This window comes from Salvelinus alpinus, chromosome 5, assembly GCF_045679555.1.
Source record: "Salvelinus alpinus chromosome 5, SLU_Salpinus.1, whole genome shotgun sequence".
NCBI classification, from domain to species: Eukaryota; Metazoa; Chordata; class Actinopteri; order Salmoniformes; family Salmonidae; genus Salvelinus; species Salvelinus alpinus.
The window spans coordinates 82,359,743-82,383,002 of NC_092090.1; the positions used below are offsets into that span (position 1 = coordinate 82,359,743).

At 41.2% G+C, this 23,260-nt stretch overlaps 1 protein-coding gene across 1 annotated transcript; it reads left to right on the plus strand.

The window, feature by feature from the left end:
* The first annotated feature begins 12,801 nt into the window (after positions 1-12,801).
* Positions 12,802-20,406, plus strand: LOC139575239 (protein FAM163B-like). Its single transcript, XM_071400210.1, has 3 exons — positions 12,802-13,309; positions 18,785-18,900; positions 19,042-20,406. Exons 2-3 carry the CDS (start codon positions 18,808-18,810, stop codon positions 19,459-19,461), a joined length of 513 nt encoding a protein of 170 aa, XP_071256311.1. The 5' UTR covers positions 12,802-13,309; positions 18,785-18,807; the 3' UTR covers positions 19,462-20,406.
* The last annotated feature ends 2,854 nt before the right edge of the window (positions 20,407-23,260 follow it).

Here is a 23,260-nt window from a genome sequence, read left to right on the forward strand (position 1 = left end):
ACACAGAAGATAAGTGCTTATTGTCACACCACAGAAACTAAGCTGCCTTGTTCTCCATGAAATATCAGCCTGGTCTCATAGACTAAACGTAACATAGTAAATGTCACGGCCGTCGAAAGAACTAGACCAAAGCGCGTACATATTCCTTTAATTTAAGATGACGCCGACAAAAACAATAAACAATACAAAAACGACCGTGAAGCTTAAGGCTATAGTGCCACAAACAAAGACAACTTCCCACCCTGAAAGGAGGGAAAAGGGCTACCTAAGTATGGTTCCCAATCAGAGACAACGATAGACAGCTGTCCCTGATTGAGAACCATACCCGGCCAAAACATAGAAATACAAAATCATAGAAAACAAAAACATAGAATGCCCACCCCAAATCACACCCTGACCAAACCAGATAGAGACATAAAAAGGTTCTTTAAGGTCAGGGCGTGACAGTAAATGTAAATCCGGGACACTCAAATTAGTATAATATGTTATTTTTGGTATGGTTACATAAGATAGATGGTTACTAACGTGAGCTAGCAGGAATTTTAACTGGCCAGGTCACAGACAGAGCAATGAGATATATATTTCACTGAATGTATAAATGTGAAGCTGCAAAATATGGTTGTGAGAGGAAGAGACCAGTGGCTGGCAGTGGTAGAAGATGGAACGAGATGCATTTTGGCCGACATTCTGCAAATTTTCTCAGCGATTAAACATACAATTTTCTGTTCCCAAAACCAGAATATGTTACGAACAGAGTGGACTAACTTTTGTAGATTTTACCTTTTGCCAAAGTTTTTTTTTTTAATGCGTTGTTCATAAGTAGTGCAAAGACGAATTGAGTTATTGCACATGTGCACTTCACAGAGTAAGCCTTCCCTAACAGAAATATGCGAATGCATGTTAGAACGTGCCAATAGGATCTCGCTAGCTCGTGCTTGGCTCTGCCCACCTCCTTGCTAGTTCTGCCCACTATGACTAATTTGTTCACATTTGAAATTATGGGCTGTGGTCTATCTTGGTTTAGTTATAAAAAATCTTTGGCCAGGTCATATTGAAAGCTAGCTAGCTAGCAATAACATATTAAACTTGTAATTTTGTTTGATTGACTAGCTAGCTAGCTAATGGCCAATGCCATGGCAAGCAAGGTACGAATTAAACTAGCTAGCTAGCCGGCTATGCTAGCAACAACGCTAACCTTCAGCTAGCTAGCTAACGTAACCAAGCTAAATACATGGCTCTGAGTCTGGCTGGCACAAGTATGGGGTAACGTTAGTCACAGCATGGTGAGAGTGAATTAAATTCTTCAACATCTTGCTAGCTAGCAACATTAGCTAAGCCAGCTGCACAGTCACATATTGGCTACCTAGCAACATGACATCATTTATCATTTCTGGAGGCATTGGAAATGCAATTTAAGCTAGCCCACCAAGTCCAGCCCAACTTGGGTTGACTTCAAAATGCCAATGGAAACGGGGCTTAAAACTTCTTGTCAATAGGGGGGCGCTGTTTTCACTTTGGAAAAAATCGTGCCCAATTTAAACGGCCTCGTACTCTATTCTAGATCATACAATATGCATATTATTATTACTATTGGATAGAAAACACTCAAGTTTCTAAAACTGTTTGAATTATATCTGTGAGTAAAACAGAACTCATTTTGCAGCAAACTTCCATACAGGAAGTGAAAAATCTGAAAACGAGGCTCTGTTTCAGGGCCTGCCTATTCAATTGCCTTATATTTATCGATATGCATGCACTTCATACGCCTTCCACTAGATGTCAACAGGCAGTGGAAGGTGGAATGGGGTGTCTAGCTTGATCTGAGGTCGAACAAGAGCTTTTGGAGTGACAGGTCAGCCATTTTGTCAGTTTTCCAAGGCGCGCGAAGGAGCTCCACATTGTCTTCTGAAAAGCGGTCGGTATACACGGCGAATATCTCCGGCTCTGATTTTATTTGATACATTTGATAATAACATCATAAAGTAGGTTTTTTCAACCGAGTTTTATCAGTTTATTCAACGTTTATTGGGACTTTTGGAGTTTTCCGTTCTTTGCGCCAAGAGAGGATGGGAATGTTAGTAACCTTGGCTAGCATTGTGGCGCGAATTCGACAGAAGAAATGGACATTCTAAAACCAAACAACGATTTATTCTGGACCAAGGACTCCTTGTACAACATTCTGATGGAAGCTCAGCAAAAGTAAGAAAAAATGTATGATGTTATTTCGTATTTCTGTGTAAAATATTGACTCCTATTCTCCGCCGTGTTGGTGAGTGCTGTCTCACAATAACGCAAGCTGTATGTTATGGTAAAGTTATTTTAAAAAATCTAACACAGCGGTTGCATTAAGAACCAGTGTATCTTTCATTTGCCATACCACAAGTATTTTTATGTAAAGTTTATGATGAGTTCTTTGGTCAGATTAGGTGAGTGTCCAAAATATCTCCGGACATTCTGGGAAAATGTTGCTACATATTCACAATGTATAACCACGATTGCAGCGCTAAATATGCACATTTTCGAACAAAACATAAGTGTATTGTATAACATGATGTTATAAGACTGTCATCTGATGAAGTTGTCCAAAGGTTAGTGATTAATTGTATATCTTTTGCTGGTTTTTGCGAAAGCTACCTTTGCGGTGAATAAATGCGTTTGTGTGTTTGGCTATTGTGGTAAGCTAATATAATTCTACATTTTTCTAATTCTACAGTTTTCGCTGTAAAACACTTAAAACATCAGAAATATTGGCTGGATTCACAAGATGTTTATCTTTCATTTGCTGTACACCATGTATTTTTCATAAATGTTTTATGATGAGTATTTATGTATTTCACGTTGCTCTCTGTAATTATTCTGGCTGCTTCGGTGCTATTTGTGATGGTAGCTGCAATGTAAAACTATGATTTATACCTCAAATATGCACATTTTTCGAACAAAACATAAATCTATTGTATAACATGTTATAAGACTGTCATCTGATGAAGTTGTTTCTTGGTTAGTGACTAATTATATCTCTATTTTGTCGGTTTTGTGAAAGCTACCTATGCGGTGGAAACATGGTGAAAATATGCGGTAGTGTGTTTGGCTATTGTGGTTAGCTAATAGAAATACATCTTGTGTTTTCGCTGTAAAACATTTAAAAAATCGGAAATGATGGCTGGATTCACAAGATGTTTATCTTTCATTTGCTGTATTGGACTTGTGATTTCATGAAAATTATATTATATGATATCCCTGTCCCGTTAGGCTAGGCTATGCTAGTCAGCTTTTTTGATAAGGAGGATCCCGGATCCGGGATGGATATTAAGTAAAGGTTAAAGGGGTTGTCAGAAGGACATAATTGTCTTCTGACAGGTGGCATCACTCCTACGTGACGCTTGTCCTTATCTGACAATAAGACAATCTTTTTTTAAATGTTTTATTTTTATTTCACCTTTATTTAACCAAGGAGGCTAGTTGAGAACAAGTTCTCATTTACAACTGCGACCTGGCCAAGATAAAGCAAAGCAGTGCGACAAAAAACAGTTACACATGGGATAAACAAAAGTACAGTCAATAACAATAGAAACATCTATATACAGTGTGTGCAAATGGAGTAAGGAGGTAAGGCAATAAATAGGCCATAGTAGCGAAGTAATTACAATTTAGCAAATTAACACTGGAGTGATAGATGTGCAGATGATGATGTGCAAGTAGAAATACTGGTGTGCAAAAGAGCAAAAAAAGTAAATAAAAACAATATGGGGATGAGGTAGGTAGTTGGATGGGCTATTTACAGATGGGCTGTGTACATCTGCAGCGATCAGTGAGCTGCTCAGATAGCTGATGCTTAAAATTAGTGAAGGAGATATAAGTCTCCAACTTCAGAGATTTTTGCAAATTGTTCCAGTCATTGGCAGCAGAGAACTGGAAGGAAAGGCAGCCAAAGCAGGTGTTGGCTTTGGGGATGACCAGTGAGATATACCTGCTGGAGCGCGTGCTACGGGTGGGTGTTGTTATGGTGACCAGTGAGTTGAGATAAAGTAGAGGTTTACCTAGCAAAGACTTACAGATGACCTGGAGCCAGTGGGTCTGGCGACAAATATGGAGCGAGGGCCAGCCGACGAGAGCATACAGGTCGCAGTGGTGGGTGGTATATGGGGCTTTGGTGACAAAACGGATGGCACTGTGATAGACTGCATCCAGTTTGCTGAGTAGAGTGTTGGAGGCTATTTTGTAAATGACATCGCCGAAGTCGAGGATCGGTAGAATAGTGAGTTTTACGAGGGTATGTGTAAGGGGTGCGTAACTGGTGGCAGAGAAGTCAGACGCAGGAGAGCAGAACTGGGTAATAACCGGAGCAGTTTAATATACAAAACCACTGGCATCCAGAATAACAACGTATGGGTACAAAACCCTTCGCGCACCAGACAACAATGTGCACAAGCACTTACAACAAACAATTCCCCATAAAGACATGGGGGGAACAGGGTTAAATACACAACACGTAATGAGGGAATGAAAACCAGGTGTGTGGGAAAACAAGACAAAACAAATGGAAAATGAAAAATGGATCGGTGATGGATAGAAGACCGGTGACGTCGACCGCCGAACACCGCCCGAAAAAGGAGAGAAACCGACTTCGGTAGAAGTCGTGGCAGTATGTTTGGCAGCGTGAGTGAAGGAGGCTTTGTTGCGAAATAGGAAGCCATTCTAGATTTCATTTTGGATTGGAGATGCTTAATATGAGTCTGGAAGGAGAGTTTACAGTCTAGCCAGACACCTAGGTGTTTGTAGTTGTCCACATATTCTAAGTCAGAACCGTCCAGAGTAGTGATGCTAGTCGGGCGGGCAGGTGTGGGCAGCGATCGGTTGATGAGGCGGACATGTGTCTGAACCTGCTGGACAGAATTACTGCTTAACAACAGCTGCAGCATAATTCATACTGTAAAGGGGTTGCCGTGAATTTCACAGTAATTTACAGGCAGCTCATAGGCAAGTAAGTTACTGTATTTCATATAGTATACCTAATGTAATTTAAATGTATAGAGTACAGTGTTATGACACAGTATATTACCGTAGAATTGACTGAATTATACTGTTAAAAAGTGAATGCTACCGTAATCCTAATGAATTAATGAACAGATGAATTAATTCAATTAATTGAGGGGATTGGAGTTGCAAGCAGGTTGGTTGGCTGCTAGGTAATGTGTTTACATATCACAGCACACTTCTAGGGGCCTTAACAAAGGCTTCTAAACTGGCAGCGACTACAGGGCAAAACAGACCAAAAGGACATGGCAAAATGATCAACCATTAAAGGTTTAAGACTTGTTGACACTCCAATCTGTGCGCTATATATTTCAATTTGATGGGCACTACTACCACATACCAGTTAAATTGGTACAGCACTCTTACTAAGGGGTGCAGCAAATATAGCCTCTTACAAAACGTGTCTCAAAATTATGTTAATGGCCCGGGAAACAACAATACCAGTGGTCAAAAATATAGTACAGTACTGTATTCTGTGGGATAAAATTAAAGTACCATTCGAAACATACCAATTCTTTCCCCGCCAACAACATTTTCCCACAATGCACCATAACTTACAGTATGCAGCAGTATAATGCTGTTACGGTATTTTATTGTTGATAATACCCCAAATTACCATATAAATTACAGTTTTCCGTTACAGTGTACCACTGTACTCTAATAGTAGCATTACAATTACTAACATGCCAAGAATACTTTGATATGTGGATAATAAGGTCCACCATTTTAAAAGTCCAAGTTGAACCCACCCCTGACTATAACAAAATAATATAAGTAAACAGCAAAGTATGGAATGGTGTATGTAAGTCATAGAAAGCATGTTATTGGTACTGAGATGTATGTAGTGGTGATCGAGGCTGTGTACTATAGGCCCGGTGCTTTTAAGCTCTGTACCCTTTAATAGACTTCCAGTTCCTCCTCTCCAAAGAAAGGTTACTCCTGGGATGCTTTCCGATGTGCTTCAATGGATATTGGCCTGAATTCTTTGAAAAAGCCTCTTCTCAAAGTGGGGTCGCAGAACAACTTGGAGGAGTGCACCCTCAAACGGAAACATTTTGATTCATTATTTATCTCCTGTTGGTTCCTAGTTACAGTGGCTCGCGAAATTATTCACCACCTTTGGAATTTTTCCTATTTTGCTGCCTAACAACTTGGAAATAAAACAGATTTTTTGGGGGGTTTTATCATTGGATTTACTCAACATGCCTACCACTTTGAAGATGCAAAATCATTTTTCTTGAGAAACAAACAAGAAATAAGACGGAATAAAAAAACGGAATAACTATTCACCACCCCAAAGGCAATACTTTGTAGAGCCATCTTTTGCAACAATTACAGCTGCAAGTCTCTTGGGATATGTCTCTATAAGCTTGGCACATCTAGCCACTGGGATTTTTGCCCATTCTTCAAGGCAAAACTGCTCCAGTTCTTTCAAGTTGGATGGGTTCCGCTGGTGTCCAGCAATCTTCAAGTCATACCACAGATTCTTAATTGGATTGAGGTGTGGGCTTCGACTAGGCCACTCCAAGACATTTAAATGTTTCCCCTTAAACTATTCGAGTGTTGCTTTAGCAGTATGCTAGGGTCATTGTCCTGCTGGAAGGTGAACCTCCGTCCCAGTCTCAAATCTCTGAAAGATTGAAACAGGTTTCCCTCAAGAATTTCCCTGTATTTAGCGCCATCCATCATTCTTTCAATTCTGACCAGTTTCCCAGTCCCTGCCGATGAAAAACATCCCCACAGCATCATGCTGCCACCACCATGCTTCACTGTGGGGATGGTATTCTCGGGGTGATGAGAGGTGTTGGGTTTGCACCAGACATAGTGTTTTCCTTGATGGTCAAAAAGCTCAATTTTAGTCTCATCTGACTAGAGTACCTTCTTCCATATGTTTGGGGAATCTCCCACATGCCTTTTGGCAAACACCAAATGTGTTTGCTTATTTTTTTCTTTAAGCATTGGCTTTTTTCTGGCCATTCTTCCATAAAGCCCAGCTCTGTAGAGTGTACGGCTTAAATTGGTCCTATGGACAGATATTTCAATCTCCGCTGTGGGGCTTTGCAGCTCCTTAAGGGTTATCTTTGGTCTCTTTGTTGCCTCTCTGATTAATGCTCTCCTTGCCTGGTCTGTGAGTTTTGGTGGGCGGCCCTCTCTTAGCAGGTTTTTTGTGGTGCCATATTCTTTCCTTTTTTGAATAATGGATTTAAGTGTATTCTGTGGGATGTTCAAAGTTTCAGATATTTTTTTATAACCCAACCCTGATCTGTACTTCTCCACAACTTTGTCCCTGCCCTGTTTGGAGAGCTCCTTGGTCTTCATGGTGCCGCTTGCTTGGTGATACCCCATGCCTAATGGTATTGCAGACTCTGGGGCCTTTCAGAACAGCTTTATATATACTGAGATCATGTGACAGATCATGTGACACTTAGATTGCACACAGGTGGACTTTATTTAACTAATTATGTGACTTCTGAAGGTCTTATTTAGGGGCTTCATAGCAAAGGGGGTGACTACATATGCACGCACCACTTTTCAGTTTTTTTATTTTTTATAATTTTCTGAAACAATTTTTTTTTAAATTTCACTTCACCAATTTGGACTATTTTGTGTATGTCCATTACATGAAATCCAAATAAAAATCTATTTAAATTACAGGTTGTAATGCAACAAAATAGGAAAAACGCCAAGGGGGATGAATACTTTTGCAAGGCACTGTATATGCTCTGAGTGGGTTTGGGGTATTTGTAATCAGTTGGGACATTGATGGTATAGTAGATTGACTAAAGTCATGTAGCTCGGCATGTAACTCATGGATTCAAAAGCTGTGTTTGTTCATCTGGCTGTTATGGTACATGTGTTTCAAAAGCATGCATTTCGCCCATTTCTGAGTAGCTGTTCCAGCTTGTTTACAGTATATCATCGATTATATAGTAAAAACGACAAACCAACACGCACACTGTATTTAGGGTTGCTTTGTTAGTACGTATTATTTATGTAAGTGAGGGTCAAATGTCATTGTCCTGCTCGAAGTGAAGTTCTCCAAGGCCATTCAGGGTGAAGTCAGAGACTGCGCACTTGCAGTGTTGAATTTACTCCAGTCAGTGAATTGAAACTGTTGACCCAAAACAGAAAACCATGTTGAGTGGTACTGAAGATGTAGACCTAGAAAATTACTGGAAACAAATGAAAAGAATGAAGGAAAAAAGCATCCCACCCTTATCCCCAAAGACAGGCAGAAGACAGGCTCTTACTTTGTTTTGTCTAAAGGTGAGGGTGTTTTTCTAATGTCCAAGAGCTGAGAGATGTTTGAATGAATCCAGACTCTGAACCCTCATACCCAGACCCATTGGTGACGCATGGAGCGGGCGCTAAGTGGTAGCCTCCCGTGCATTCTGACATCAGAGGCAGTAACTCAAGGCTAACTCTATATATTTTATAAACATTGGGGTTTGGGGTTTTGGGGGCAGCTATGAGGTTTGGTAGAGAGCCGCGACTAAGGCTAATGCACTGGATCCTTCTAACATCACATTTCCTTGCCCGCAGCACTTTTGGCGAATTCAGCTGAAGCCTTATACACCCACAATACTGAAACCTTCACACTAAAGTCACTGTCTAGCCAAGAACCTGACCTTTAATGGACTTACTCCTATCCCCCTGAAGGTAACAAAAAGATAAAGATCTCTAAGAACTTCCAGCAGGTCGGTGTTGGTCCCTGAACTTCTTATATTGAACTTTCTAAGGCACTAGTTGACATCTGTATGGATTCAGTCAGTCAGGAAAATGTACATAGCAAACATACAATGGGTGGCAGGTATAGTAGTGCTTAAAAGCGTTGGGCCAGCAACTGAAAGGTCACTGGTTCGAATCACTGAACCGACTAGCTGAAAGATCTGTCAATGTGCCCTTGAGCAAGGCACTTAGCCCTATTTTCTCCTGAAAGTTTGTCTGGGTAAGAGCGTCTGCTAAATGACTAAAATGTAATGTAATGCAACATAATGGCCTATTTTCCAAATCTATACATCAATACACCAGTAAAATCAACCCATGGAGAGTTCAGATAGAAGTATATGACTAAGGCCAATTGGTCTGGTTGTCCCTGCAATGTGACCTCTCTCTTCAAAGAACTACAGTGCCTTCAGAAAGTATTCACACCCCTTTACTTTTTCCAAAGAATGTTGTGTTACAAAGTGGGATTCAAATGGATTTAATTGTCATATTTTGTCAAAGATCTACACAAAATACTCTGTAATGTCAAAGTGGAAGAAGAATTCTCACGTTTATAGCTAATGTAATATATCTTCATTAGATAAGTATTCAACCCTCTGAGTCAATACATGTTAGGATCACCTTTGGCAGCGATTACAGCTTTGAGTCTTTCTGGGTAAATCTCTAAGAGCTTTGCACACCTGGATTGTACATTATTTGCACATTATTCTTTTAGAAATTCTTCAAGCTCTGTCAAGTTGTTTGTTGATCCTTGCTAGACAGCCATTTTCAAATCTTGACATAGATTTTCAAGCCGATTTAACTCAAAACTGTAACTAGGCCACTCAGGAACATTCAATTTCATCTTGGTAAGCAACTCCAGTGTATATTTGACCTTGTGTTTTAGGTTATTGTCCTGCTGAAAGGTGAATTTGTCTACCAGTGTCTGGTGGAAAACAGACTGAACCAGGTTTGTATGTTCTATGTTCAAGTTTCTTTTCGAAATAAACACCTCATTTATTTGGACTATTTTTCATAATATAAGTGGCAGGTATGCAATCCCTCTATAGCTGCAGATACATTTTCAACAACTCAATGATCCAACTTTTACATGCAAAATGGTACTTTGGGAATGCTACAATACCAGAAGTCAATAGAGTCTCAACATTATCATCGGAGTAGAGAAGGTTGTGAGGTGTGAGTGAGTATTTTAATTATTTATATAGTTGATAAATATATTTCCCCAATATATTTAAATATATTTATATTTTATTGAAATATATTCCAAAATGCCATTTTTCCATATGCCTCATGTATGGGTTATCTGGATGTTAATCTGTCACAAAGCTGCAGTTTGTAGAGCCTGCCTTGGGCTTCTTAGTCAACATCTGCCAGTCCCAGGAGCCCCTCTCATTCAGTCATTCAGTATGAGTGATCAGGTGGGATGGGCAGTCATTACCCAGAGGAAAGTTTTATGAGCCCCGGGTGTCCATAGACTCAGCACCGCAGCTCCGCAAATCAAAAGCTGCCGCAGGGAGAGGGTTCAGTGTAGGGTTCTGTCAAGCCCATATTGAGCACCCGCTATCTATTATGATGGATTATGCATAAATGTTTATTGCTATAATTATGGAAAATAACCCTTAAGTGCTGCAGCACAGATGCACAGGGAGGCGGTGGGTTGAAGCATCCTGCTTTCAGCTGTGTTTGTAGGCTACTCTACTGTAGCAAGCCTGCTGTTGCTCTTGTTGTCTCTTGTATGAGAATTCAGAGATGCTTTGGGTTTAAAATCCTGTTGTACATGTCACTCTTAATGAGCCCATGCTTGTACAACCACAGCAGTGCTTTGGAACAGGGGACTTGTCAGAATGAGAGATACAGGAAGCACAATAACAGTTGGTGGGTATCATCATACCAAGCCACACTCAGCATTCACCAGCTTTTTCATGCCTTTCTATCTTTCTTCTCCATTTTAGTAAGTTAGGTAAGTCACAGATAAATATGAGCTTTGGAATGACACAAACCCAGATGGAGGGAGCTCTTTTGAACCTCACATTTTCATAGGCAGCGGAGAAAGAAAATCATAAGGAAACAACGTAGTTTGAGAAAGAGTAATGTAGAAATAGTGACATCGATAGTTTGCATTGAACAATATAAGCAGTTTTACAAACCTTCGAAAAAAGTCTTAAGTCAAAATGGTCAAATTGGCTCTCTATAGAAGTAACATTCCACAAGCAACTCCAAACTCCTATTTCAGATTGAGTGAAAAGCCATTGATACTGTGTATCTATTAAATTCAGAGGAGATGGTTAGTTAGTGAACCACATAGTAGACAAGGTTGCTATCTGTCAACTGAACTTGTTAGGTGAACTTGACAACAAGTGTCCCAATGTACGACATTACCGATTGAATCAGTGATAAGTAGATGACAACACTGGAGCCATGTTTGTGGTATTGAACTGTTATCAGCACAGCCAACAGTATCAGACATGCAATCAAATAAAAGGGAAGGGAAAGAGAGAGGGGTGGGGGAGAGAGGGAGGGGTAATGGGGTGGATAGATGCCCGAACATAGAGGCCTATTAGCAAGTACAGACAGATGAGGAGGAGAGGAAAAAAGGAGGGAAAGGAAGTCAAGTGAACAGCAAGAGACTAGTTTCTGTATTTCATGTTAGGTTTGAATTCATTAGGGCAGGAGTAGAAAAGCGTTCCTTGACTGGAAATGGCTGACAACTTCTGAACAAAGACCCCTTGATTGGTTGCCTGCTTGCCCTGACCCCTGACCCCTGACCCTCAAAGCAGTGTATTTATTGTATTTGTTTATTTGACAGGGACCATGTTCATCAGATTTTAGTATCGGCAGTCCCTGCATGCCTACACTGTTCTATCATGTCAAATCATATTGCTGAAACCAAGGCATCAGACACTATACAGTTATACATCTCCAACACACCTGAATGGAAGACGAACCAGAACAGAAAAAGAAGGAAAATAACCCAACCATCATCGCACCACATCTCCACTAATAAATATTACACGGCCTTGTCTGTACAATACAGTGGAATCTCAGCCTCCTTCAACATCTGAATAATTAATGCAATAAAATCTGTTTTTTCGCTTCCCTCATTTTCTTGGCTGTACTGGTAGCAGTGGGGAACAGGACTTCAGAGCCAGGCAAAGAGCTGGAAGATAGTGGAGGAGAAAGCGACTGAAGGATGTGTGTGTGTGTGTGGGGGTGGGGGGGGGGGGGGGGGTCATTATAGAAACAGGTTAGATAATACTTGTGGAAAATAAGTCCATGACACTGACTCAATGCTTCTCAAGGCTGACAATTTGATTAATTGCATAGTCAATATCAGACTCCATGATGGCAGTGTTTGCTGCATACGAAGTTCAAATCAAGTTCAAATCATTACAGATATTGAAAGGTTTCTATGATTAATAATCATAAGAGATTTGGTATTTATATATTTTTTGTAAATGTTTCACTACTGTACTAAGGTGAACTGTCCTATTTTTGTAGCCCATAACTCTTCCAGTGGCCCTAATAACTGTTCAACTCATGGCAATTTTTTTCTGGGAAACCGACCAAGGATGCTTTAATCAATTACATGCTACTCCATATCGTTGTCTGGCAAGAACGATGACAGTAGATGTACGGTTATTCTATCATGAAAGTCAACTGTATGCCCTTCAGTAAAAGCGCGACTACTCACCGCTGCTTTGCCCCATGGCCACATTTCGTCAGATCAGCAGAGAAAATTAATGCGCGCGTGGAGGTCCGCTGTCATGCTCAGGTGCAATACAGAGGGGACCGGACAGGACAACGCGCTCGGAAAATATAATAAAAACGTTGTATCCACTGTACCAATCACCAATCTTTTTTTCTAATTTTGGGGAGTAATTTTTCTTATTATTTCCTGCCAGGATAAGGCCACACATTGCATTAGGAATGTAACGAGGGTTTTTTCTTTGCATAAAGATATTTGGAGTAATGTGTTTTTCATCATTAGTGCCATTCTTCAGCGTCCCCCTATCAAATGTAGACTACATGATAGAATTGAGCGGGAAGGAGAAAAGTAACTTGGGAGTGCGGGAAATAATTCAGCTGTGCATACCATTATCGTATAAGCATCCAAATAAACAGAGCAACTTGTAGGACTACTTCAGTAATCTTCAAATTGTGCTTGCAAGGACCCATCTTTTTAACCCTTTTTCGAAGTGAAGACAGATGGAGATAAACTTGGGAAATTGTGATGGGAATTTAATTGAAGTGTTTGGTTTCTTTTAGATTCGACACGTTTTTTCCAAGGAAATAAGTGCTTTACCACAGAATAGCTACAGGGATAGTCACTTTTGTCGTTTTCGGTATTAAAGGTACAAAACAAATGTGCGCTCTGAAGAGTAGCGTACCTGATGATAATCCCATTAATCTACATTGAAAGCCTATTAATTACCTTCAGGCGCGGCTGCCTTTGAGCGTCACGTGGCTGCAACACGGATGCCCAGAACCGGGGCTGCGCGAGCCGGAGGCACCCAGGACGCGACATGGGACGATTCAAATACTTATAGAGGTAAGATTATAACCTGCGTGCGAGTCGTTTATTGTTTAAGTAGTTTTGTGTTTTTGCTTTCACACACATTTCAAACAAGTAATTTAGAGTATTGCTCGTACTCCTGAAGTAGGCTAGGCTTGGTTAATTTAGGCCTATTATAAAACCCTATATGCTTAATTTTGTTTATTAGATATTGAGAAAAGTTTGTATTTCATGGATCTCTCATATTTTGGTGACTATGAGCGTTTTTAAAATAAATAAAAGACCACCTAAGGGGAGCAAAGACTGAAGACAGAAATTTGGATTATGAAACTGGATAAAGATATCCGATGAGACAGTTATAGAAAGTGAAATGTGTCATGAGAGTGAAAGTGAGACAATCTGCATGATAATTGAATACCTATGACATGTTTTATAAATTCAGTACACTTGTCGCGTGCTCTTGGCACTGAGCGGCTGTCCATGGTGCTGATATGCTCTCCATGCGGCGGGGTGGTTGAAACCGGAGACAATTGTAGCCTGTGTGATTTGTGCAAATGGGTAGATTGGCTAAAGTACATAGCCTATGTTTTTTTGGTCGTTCGTGAGGGGGATAGGCATCTCTGTCTTGGACCCAGCGATTATATGATGTGATGTATGATGTGATGTGTAATGTGCTGTGGAGGTTTTTGCAATTTTGTTATCAATGGGTCAACACTGCAATTATTTAGTATGGTTAAATGCCTTGTAAAAATGTGGTAAACGAAAAAATAGTTGAACTCTCTCCAAACAAATAGCATTCTGTAAGTCTAGGGAAACTTTCATGGTTTGTTGATGATAGAATACCACGTCTAATGGCCTGTCCATTGACTTTGAGAGTTGGCCCAATGCCTTTAGAGCCTCAAGGTCATGTCAGACATTGTTCTCTGAGAGATAGATTTTAACCTGAGAGCCAGTACTCTAATGCTATAGTGTAACGATAGTCAATAGAATATCCTTTGCACTTCTTGTTTAGGATGCATCATGGGCTCTGTCTGTCTGTCTGTCTGTCTGTCTGTCTGTCTGTCTGTCTGTCTGTCTGTCGTCCGTCCGTCCGTCCGTCCGTCCGTCCGTCTGTCTGTCTAATGTAACCAAAGTGATATTACATTTATTTTTTAATAGATACAAAATAAACTAGTAAGGTGGAAGGAACACCAATGTGAGAATGCTATTCATTGACTACAGCTCAGCGTTCAACACCATAGTGTCCTCAAAGCTCATCAATAAGCTAAGGACCATGGGACTAAACACCTCCCTCTGCAACTGGATCCTGGACTTCCTGACGGGCCACCCCCAGATGGTAAGGGTAGGTAACAACACATCTGCCACGCTGATCCTCAACACAGGGGCCCCTCAGGGGTGCGTGCTCAGCCCCCTCCTGTACTCCCTGTTCACTCATGACTGCACGGCCAGGCACGACTCCAACACCATCATTAAATTTGCCGATGACACAACAGTGGTAGGCCTGATCACTGACAACAACGAGACAGCCTATAGGGAGGAGGTCAGAGACCTGGCCGTGTGGTGCCAAGACAACAACCTCTCCCTCAACGTGATCAAGACAAAGGAGATGATTGTGGATGACAGGAAAAGGAGGACTGAGCATGCCCCCATTCTCATCAATGGGGCTGCAGTGGAGAAGGTTGAGAACTTCAAGTTCCTTGGTGTTCACATCACCAACAAACTAACAAACATGGTCCAAGCACACCATGACAGTCGTGAAGCGGGCACGAAAATACTTATTCTCCCTCTTGAGACTGAAAAGATTTGGCATGGGTCCTCAGATCCTTAAAAGGTTCTACAGCTGCACCATCGAGAGCATCCTGACTGGTTGCATCACTGCCTGGTATGGCAACAAATCGGCCTCCGACTGCAAGGCACTACAGAGGGTAGTGCGAACGGCCCAGTACATCACTGGGGCCAAGCTTCCTGCCATCCAAAACCTCTATACCAGGCGGTGTCAGAGGAAGGCCCTTAAAATTGTCAAAGACTCCAGCCACCCTAGTCATAGACTGTTCTCTCTGCTACCGCATGGCAAGCGGTACCGGAGTGCCAAGTCTAGGTCCAAGAGGCTTCTAAACAGCTTCTACCCCCAAGCCATAAGACTACTGAACATCTAGTCAAATGGCTACCCAGACTATTCACATTGCCCCCCCTCCCCTCTCCACACCACTGCCACTCTCTGTTGTCATCTATGCATAGTCACTTTAATTAACTCTACCTACATGTACATACTACCTCAACTAACCGGTGCCCCCGCACATTGACTCTGTACCGGCACCCCCCTGTATATATTGTTATTTTCTACTGCTCCTCTTTAATTACTTGTTACTTTTATATCTTATTCTTATCCATATTTGTATAAACTGCACTGTCGGTTAGGGGCTCGTAAGTAAGCATTTCACTGTCTACACCTGTAGACACTGTCTACACCTGTTGTATTCGGCGCATGTGACTAATAAAATGTGATTTGATTTGATAATTATGTAGATCTAGAGGACAGCCTGCCATGGAGAGTTGTAACCCCAGCTGAAAGTAGTTGTGTGTGTACTGCAATATGGATCATGATGAACTTTTAAATCCTGGCTGCATGTGGATGGCCAGTGATTTGTGTATTATGGTGAATCACAGCATTCGGTGTAAATGACTCCCTTCCTGCAGGGACACTGATGCCAGGCCAGGTCGTCATGGGAACAGAATGCAATATGTTGCATTCAAAAAAGTATACGAGAAGTAATGGTCTGAGTGTTTGTGGTGGCCTCCATTTTCCTTTTCTGCCACAAGATAGCTTCAGCTCGGTTAGACATTTTGCTGTTACAGAATACCGTATCTGTGTGGTCATCGTGAGAAATTGTGCAGCTCGTCATGCAAGCTAGTCTTTCATAGCCATTCAGATGTGATACCAGCTGAGTTTATGACTATCAAACCTATCACACATCACTTCTAACTGCTTTGGAATGGACAATTCCATTAGCATTTGCTGGAGCAGGGGACTTTTAATAGAACATTCCAGACACCTGGTTACTTCCTGCCTTATTTAGTGGACGTCTACAGCATCAATAATATGTATCTACTTTGGTCTGATGATATATTCTGCAATATTATTCATATTTCTTATTATTATTTTTACGTGTGACTGGTTGCTTTAGCCTTTGATTGCTTTTATTTAGATGGAGGTGAGAATCAGTGGAAAAAAACAACTACAGTGGCAAGAAAAAGTTTGTGAACCCTTTGCAATTACCAGGGTTTCCGCATACATTGGTCATCAAATTTGATCTGATCTTCATCTAAGTCAGAACAATAGACAAACACAGTGTGCTTAAACTAATAACACACACATGATTGTATTTTTCTTGTCTATATTGAATATATCATTTAAACATTCACAGTGTAGGTTGGCAAAAGTATGTGAACCCCTAGGCTAATGAATTCTCCAAAAGCTAATTGGAGTCAGGAGTCAGCTAACGTGGAGTCCAATCAATGAGATGAGATTGGAGATGTCGGTTTTAGCTGCCCTGCCCTATAAAAAACATTCACAAAATGTTTGTTTGCTATTTACTAGAAGCATTACCTGATGTGAACCATGCCTCGAACAAAAGAGATCTCAGAAGACCTAAGGTTAATAATTGTTGACTTGCATAAAGCTGGAAAGGGTTACAAAAGTATCTCTAAAAGCCTTGATGTTCATCAGTTCACGGTAAGACAAATTGTCTATAAATGGAGAAAGTTCAGCACTGTTGCTACTCTCCCTAGGAGTGGCCATCCTGCAAAGATGACCGCAAGAGCACAGCGCAGAATGCTCAATGAGGTTAAGAAGAATCCTAGAGTGTCAGCTAAAGACTTACACAAATCTCTGAAACATGCTAACATCTCTGTTGACGAGTCTACGAAACGTAAAACACTAAACAAGAATGGTGTTCATGCTGCACGTCTGAAGTTTGCAAAAGTGCACCTGGATGTTCCACAGCGCTACTGGCAAAATATTCTGTGGACAGATGAAACTACTGTGTAGTTGTTTGGAAGGAACACACACCATGTGTGGAGAAAAAAAGGCACCGCACACCAACATCAAAACCTCATCCCAACTGTAAAGTATGGTGGAGGGAGCATCATGGTTTGGGGCTGTTTTGCTGCCTCAGGGCCTGCACAGCTTGCTATCAGTGACGGAAAAATGAATTCCCAAGTTTATCAAGACATTTTGCAGGAGAATGTTAGGCTATCTCTCTGCCAATTGAAGCTCAACAGAAGTTGTGTGATGCAACAGGACAACGACCCAAAACACAGAAGTAAATCAACAACAGAATGGCTTCAACAGAAGAAAATACGCCTTCTGGAGTGGTCCAGTCAGAGTCCTGACCTCAACCGGATTGAGATGCTGTGGCATGACCTCAAGAGAGTTGTTCACACCAGACATCCCAAGAATATTGCTGAACTGAAACAGTTTTGTAAAGAGGAATGGTCCAAAATTCCTCCAGACCGTTGTGTACTGTAGGTCTGATCCGCAACTACAGAAAACGTTTGAGGTTATTGCTGCCAAAGGAGGGTCAACCAGTTATTAAATCCAAGGGTTCACATACTTTTCCCACCCTGCACTGTGAATGTTTACACGGTGTGTTCAATAAAGACATGAAAACGTATACTTTTTTGTGTGTTATTATTTTAAGCAGACTGTTTGTCTATTGTTGTGAGCTAGATGAAGATCAGATCAAATTCTATGACCAATTTATGCAGAAATCCAGGTGTTTCATAAGGGTTCACATACTTTTTCTTTCCACTGTATCTACTTGAAATTCACTGGAAGTCTGTCTCTGCCTTAGTGTTGAGGCTATTTACATTTACATTTAAGTCATTTAGCAGACGCTCTTCGACTTACAAATTGGAAAGTTCATACATATTCATCCTATTCATATTTCTGGGTTTGATGTCATGTCTGCTGTGTAACTCCCATGTATTATTCCAGTATGATACTACACTGAATGACACGTTCCTGGTACCTTTCCCACAGTACCAAACAGTCTCAACAAGAAGGAAAGCAAACTAAGATGGACTCAACCTATTAGGAGGCTTTTGATTTAAAAAACATACAATGTGTGCATTTATAGTATGTGCCGCAGTTCATTTGTCTCTTTTACCATGTCACTGCGTAGACCAGTAGATTCTTTTGAAATTCATCATTACTTGAGCTTGGATTTTCTCTACAAAACAAGTAAATCGATGGCTTTTCAATACCCCTCTAATGTACATATTTCCGTGAAATATTCTGATGATTTTAAGGAATTTGCAATTACTGCACTATGCCCTTGTCCTTTGTTTCAAAGAGTGGAAGTGATCATTAAAAGCAGCAACATCAAATTCCCAATGAGGGCTGTTGTCAAGGATACAAATCTATATAACAGAGAGAGATTATGTACGTTTAAGCACTACTCCCCCCTTCAATCTGTCCCCCTTTCTCCTTCTATTCTTTTCTCTCTGTAGAGTGTTGATGGAGAGGACTTCGAATGTCAGCCGGGACAGTGGTTATCTGTGGTGGAATTCTAGCTACAGTCATCTTACTGACTATCGTTGCAGTACTGTGCTACTGTAGGTTGCAGGTAGGCTAAAGTCTTGCCATGAAAAATTCGATTTTGTGAAGTAGCCATGTTTTTTTCTATCTTAGCTGTGATGAGTGCATAAGGTTTTACGGTGACCAGCTTGATCACTCTGTCACATGTTTCTCTCTGCTCCATTGGCAGTATTATTGCTGTAAGAGGGAGGAGCCAGAGATGGAGGAGGAGGAGCAACCGGACCTCGCCATCATGTCCTCTCTCCCCACACCAGTGCACACGGCTGATGACCAGGACATGATGGCCACGCCCCCCTCTGAGCCCAACGGGCCCACCTTTGTCTACACTCCTCCCCTGATCCGCAAACCAATGACACGCTCCCATAGGTTTTGCCCATCCTGCACTCGCTATTCCCTGCCCTTCTACCTGCAGCACTCCTCTGAGAGACTGCATAACGGTGACGGCCGCATCAGCTACAGGACTGTGCAGCAGCAGGAGCTGGACCTGCCAATGGACCTGGCCAGCTTCAACCACAAGCTCAACCTCATCCGCTCTGTCACCATGAGGGAGGTGGTCACCCACAGCCACGGTGTCAGCACCGATGTGTAGCCCCATGGTGGCTGGGAGGACTAATGTCAGGGACCTGACCTGGCTGAAGGGAATTTTATTGCACTCTTACTTACTGTAGATATTTTCCACCTCACCAAACCGATGGATACGTTCACTCGCTCACATGATGTAGAGAGGTTTTTTGGTGTCACATGCAGATGTATGGACACCTACTCCTGAATTCACATGAACAGTTTTTTTTAAAGGGCTTAACATCATAGGCATATAGGATCTGTGATTATGAGGGAGACATTTTTTCTCAAGAGAAGCTTAAGCAGGCAGATTAATAACTTTGGCACTGTGTATGTTGTGTGATACCTGTACTGTACATTCTCTTGGGTTTTATGCAGGTGATGACACATAAGCTACAGTAAGCTGCTAAAATAAGTCCAGAACCTAAGTAATATTTTAGTCCCACTAGAGTAGACAGAAAATGACCTGATTCCCCAATCGCCTGAAGTGTTTTGGTTAAAGTTCTGAGTGTCCTCTTAACAGCATCTTAATAGAGTGTGGAAACTGAACTATTTTAAGAGCTAATTTGGTGACAATTTAAAGGGAAAATATGCTTAAATATGTATTTGAAGGGATTTTCATGTCGTTCATTGTCAAGTCATATACTTCAAGTTCCACAATACATTTGACATACGTCAATTGAGTTGGTTTCTCCAGTAATGTCTGTAATGTTCACTTGGCAAGTATGGGTGGCCCTTTTTGATTTGCGAAGAAACGTAACATGGCATGTCTTGTTTGCTTTAACAGGGTTTTGTCTTCTTAGTGTATAGGATATTTGTTTGTTATTTCAGCAGTAAATGTGAGAAGGAAAACGACACACAGAAACCAGCAGGTGGCATCAGGTCCTAATCCATGCTTTTCCCATCATAGATACTACTACTTTGGATGAACCATATGTGAAATAGTGTCAACAATAAACTGTTGGAAAAATAAGTGTTTTTTTGTGTGCCTGATATTCTGAACCCAACATAGCAATCAAAGAAACAGCTATAATTTAGACCTTTTAATGGAAATACAGGTAGATACATTGAGCATTTCAGTTAATAACAGTACAAAATGTCAACGATAACTTTTTTGTACAAAGAGGTATCAGTTAACAAAACCAGTAAACTAGATAAAGATATTGTCAAAATGAGACACACACTCTTGAATGTATTTCAACCTCAAGTGTCAGGAATCTTTCAGTTCATAAATGGGATAACTGTATAGTCATACTGTATGTCTTTAGTCTTACCCTCTCAATTCACTCTCTCATTCACATTTAGCTAACTGGCATTTAGTAACTTCAAGAATTATATGCCATGATTGATAAAATCATGTGTGATGAGCAATAAATAAATTGTATGTCCTGCAAAAATAACTAATAATATAGAAATAGCAGTATGGGCATAATAACAATAGAATGGGCAGAATAAAATGGGGCAGTTACAAGAGATGAAGCAGAAATGAATCGAGACATTTTCTAAAACTTTTCTTTGACATATTGTACTATTTCTTATAGCATATCCAAGGATAACACTCAGTAAGGCCACCTTTCTCGTGCCAGAAACTAATTAAAAATATAATTAAATAATATTCATAATCAATATTTACCTTAAATACAGTCTAGACATGCAGTATAGTCAACCAGGAAATAATTTGATGCATCTTTCCACTTAAGTATGGCCCTTAAGTGTGGTTTAAGAGATTTCTGATGTAGGATTCTCTCTTCAAAAGACACAAATAGATGCACCAGTTCACTCTTTGCTCTCTCGTCTCCCCCCTTGACTCTTAATACTTCAGGGTTTCAGTCTTTGCATGTGCCCAATTGACAACCTCTGAAAGAAAGGTATGTGGTTGTGGTTCAGACTGAAGCCTTTCATATTCTACTGTTTTTTCCTTATTTAGATCATATCCCTTTGGATATACCATAGTCTACTGTGGTGTAGTACAGTAGTCTACTGTGGTGTAGTAGAGTAGTCTACTGTGGTGTAGTAGAGTAGTCTACTGTGGTGTAGTAGAGTAGTCTACTGTGGTGTAGTAGAGTAGTCTACTGTGGTGTAGTAGAGTAGTCTACTGTGGTGTAGTAGAGTAGTCTACTGTGGTGTAGTACAGTAGTCTACTGTGGTGTAGTAGAGTAGTCTACTGTGGTGTAGTACAGTAGTCTACTGTGGTGTAGTAGAGTAGTCTACTGTGGTGTAGTAGAGTAGTCTACTGTGGTGTAGTAGAGTAGTCTACTGTGGTGTAGTAGAGTAGTCTACTGTGGTGTAGTAGAGTAGCCTACTGGGGTGTAGTAGAGTAGTCTACTGTGGTGTAGTAGAGTAGTCTACTGTGGTGTAGTAGAGTAGTCTACTGTGGTGTAGTAGAGTAGTCTACTGTGGTGTAGTAGAGTAGCCTACTGGGGTGTAGTAGAGTAGTCTACTGTGGTGTAGTAGAGTAGTCTACTGTGGTGTAGTAGAGTAGCCTACTGTGGTGTAGTAGAGTAGCCTAGTGTGGTGTAGTAGAGTAGCCTAGTGTGGTGTAGTAGAGTAGTCTACTGGGGTGTAGTAGAGTAGCCTACTCTGGTGTAGTAGAGTAGTCTACTGTGGTGTAGTAGAGTAGCCTACTGTGGTGTAGTAGAGTAGCCTACTGTGGTGTAGTAGAGTAGTCTACTGTGGTGTAGTAGAGTAGTCTACTCTGGTGTAGTAGAGTAGTCTACTCTGGTGTAGTAGAGTAGTCTACTGTGGTGTAGTAGAGTAGTCTACTGTGGTGTAGTAGAGTAGTCTACTGTGGTGTAGTAGAGTAGTCTACTGTGGTGTAGTAGAGTAGCCTACTGGGGTGTAGTAGAGTAGCCTAGTGTGGTGTAGTAGAGTAGCCTACTGTGGTGTAGTAGAGTAGCCTAGTGTGGTGTAGTAGAGTAGTCTAGTGTGGTGTAGTACAGTAGCCTACTGTGGTGTAGTAGAGTAGCCTACTCTGGTGTAGTAGACTAGCCTACTGTGGTGTAGTAGAGTAGCCTAGTGTGGTGTAGTAAAGTAGTCTACTGTGGTGTAGTACAGTAGTCTACTGTGGTGTAGTAGAGTAGCCTACTGTGGTGTAGTAGAGTAGCCTACTGTGGTGTAGTAGAGTAGCCTACTGGGGTGTAGTAAAGTAGCCTATTGTGGTGTAGTAGAGTAGCCTAGTGTGATGTAGTAGAGTAGCCTACTGGGGTGTAGTAGAGTAGCCTAGTGTGGTGTAGTAGTGTAGCCTACTGTGGTGTAGTAGAGTAGCCTATTGTGGTGTAGTAGAGTAGCCTACTGGGGTGTAGTAGAGTAGCCTACTGGGGTGTAGTAGAGTAGCCTACTGTGGTGTAGTAGAGTAGCCAACTGTGGTGTAGTAGAGTAGCCTAGTGTGGTGTAGTAGAGTAGTCTACTGGGGTGTAGTAGAGTAGCCTATTGTGGTGTAGTAGAGTAGCCTAGTGTGGTGTAGTAGGGTAGCCTAGTGTGGTGTAGTAGAGTAGCCTACTGTGGTGTAGTAGAGTAGCCTACTCTGGTGTAGTAGAGTAGCCTACTGGGGTGTAGTAGAGTAGCCTACTGTGGTGTAGTAGAGTAGCCTACTGTGGTGTAGTAGACTAGTCTACTGTGGTGTAGTAGACTAGCCTACTGTGGTGTAGTAGACTAGCCTACTGGGGTGTAGTAGAGTAGCCTACTCTGGTGTAGTAGACTAGCCTACTGTGGTGTAGTAGAGTAGCCTACTCTGGTGTAGTAGAGTAGCCTACTCTGGTGTAGTAGAGTAGCCTACTGTGGTGTAGTAGAGTAGCCTACTCTGGTGTAGTAGAGTAGCCTACTGTGGT

What these genes read in the sequence shown, in the direction of transcription:
- LOC139575239 (XM_071400210.1), top strand. Translation starts at nt 18,808, where the DNA reads ATGTCAGCCGGGACAGTGGTTATCTGTGGTGGAATTCTAGCTACAGTC. An exon ending in TGTGCTACTGTAGGTTGCAG is followed by an intron (nt 18,901 to 19,041) that starts GTAGGCTAAAGT and finishes CTCCATTGGCAG; the next exon opens with TATTATTGCTGTAAGAGGGA.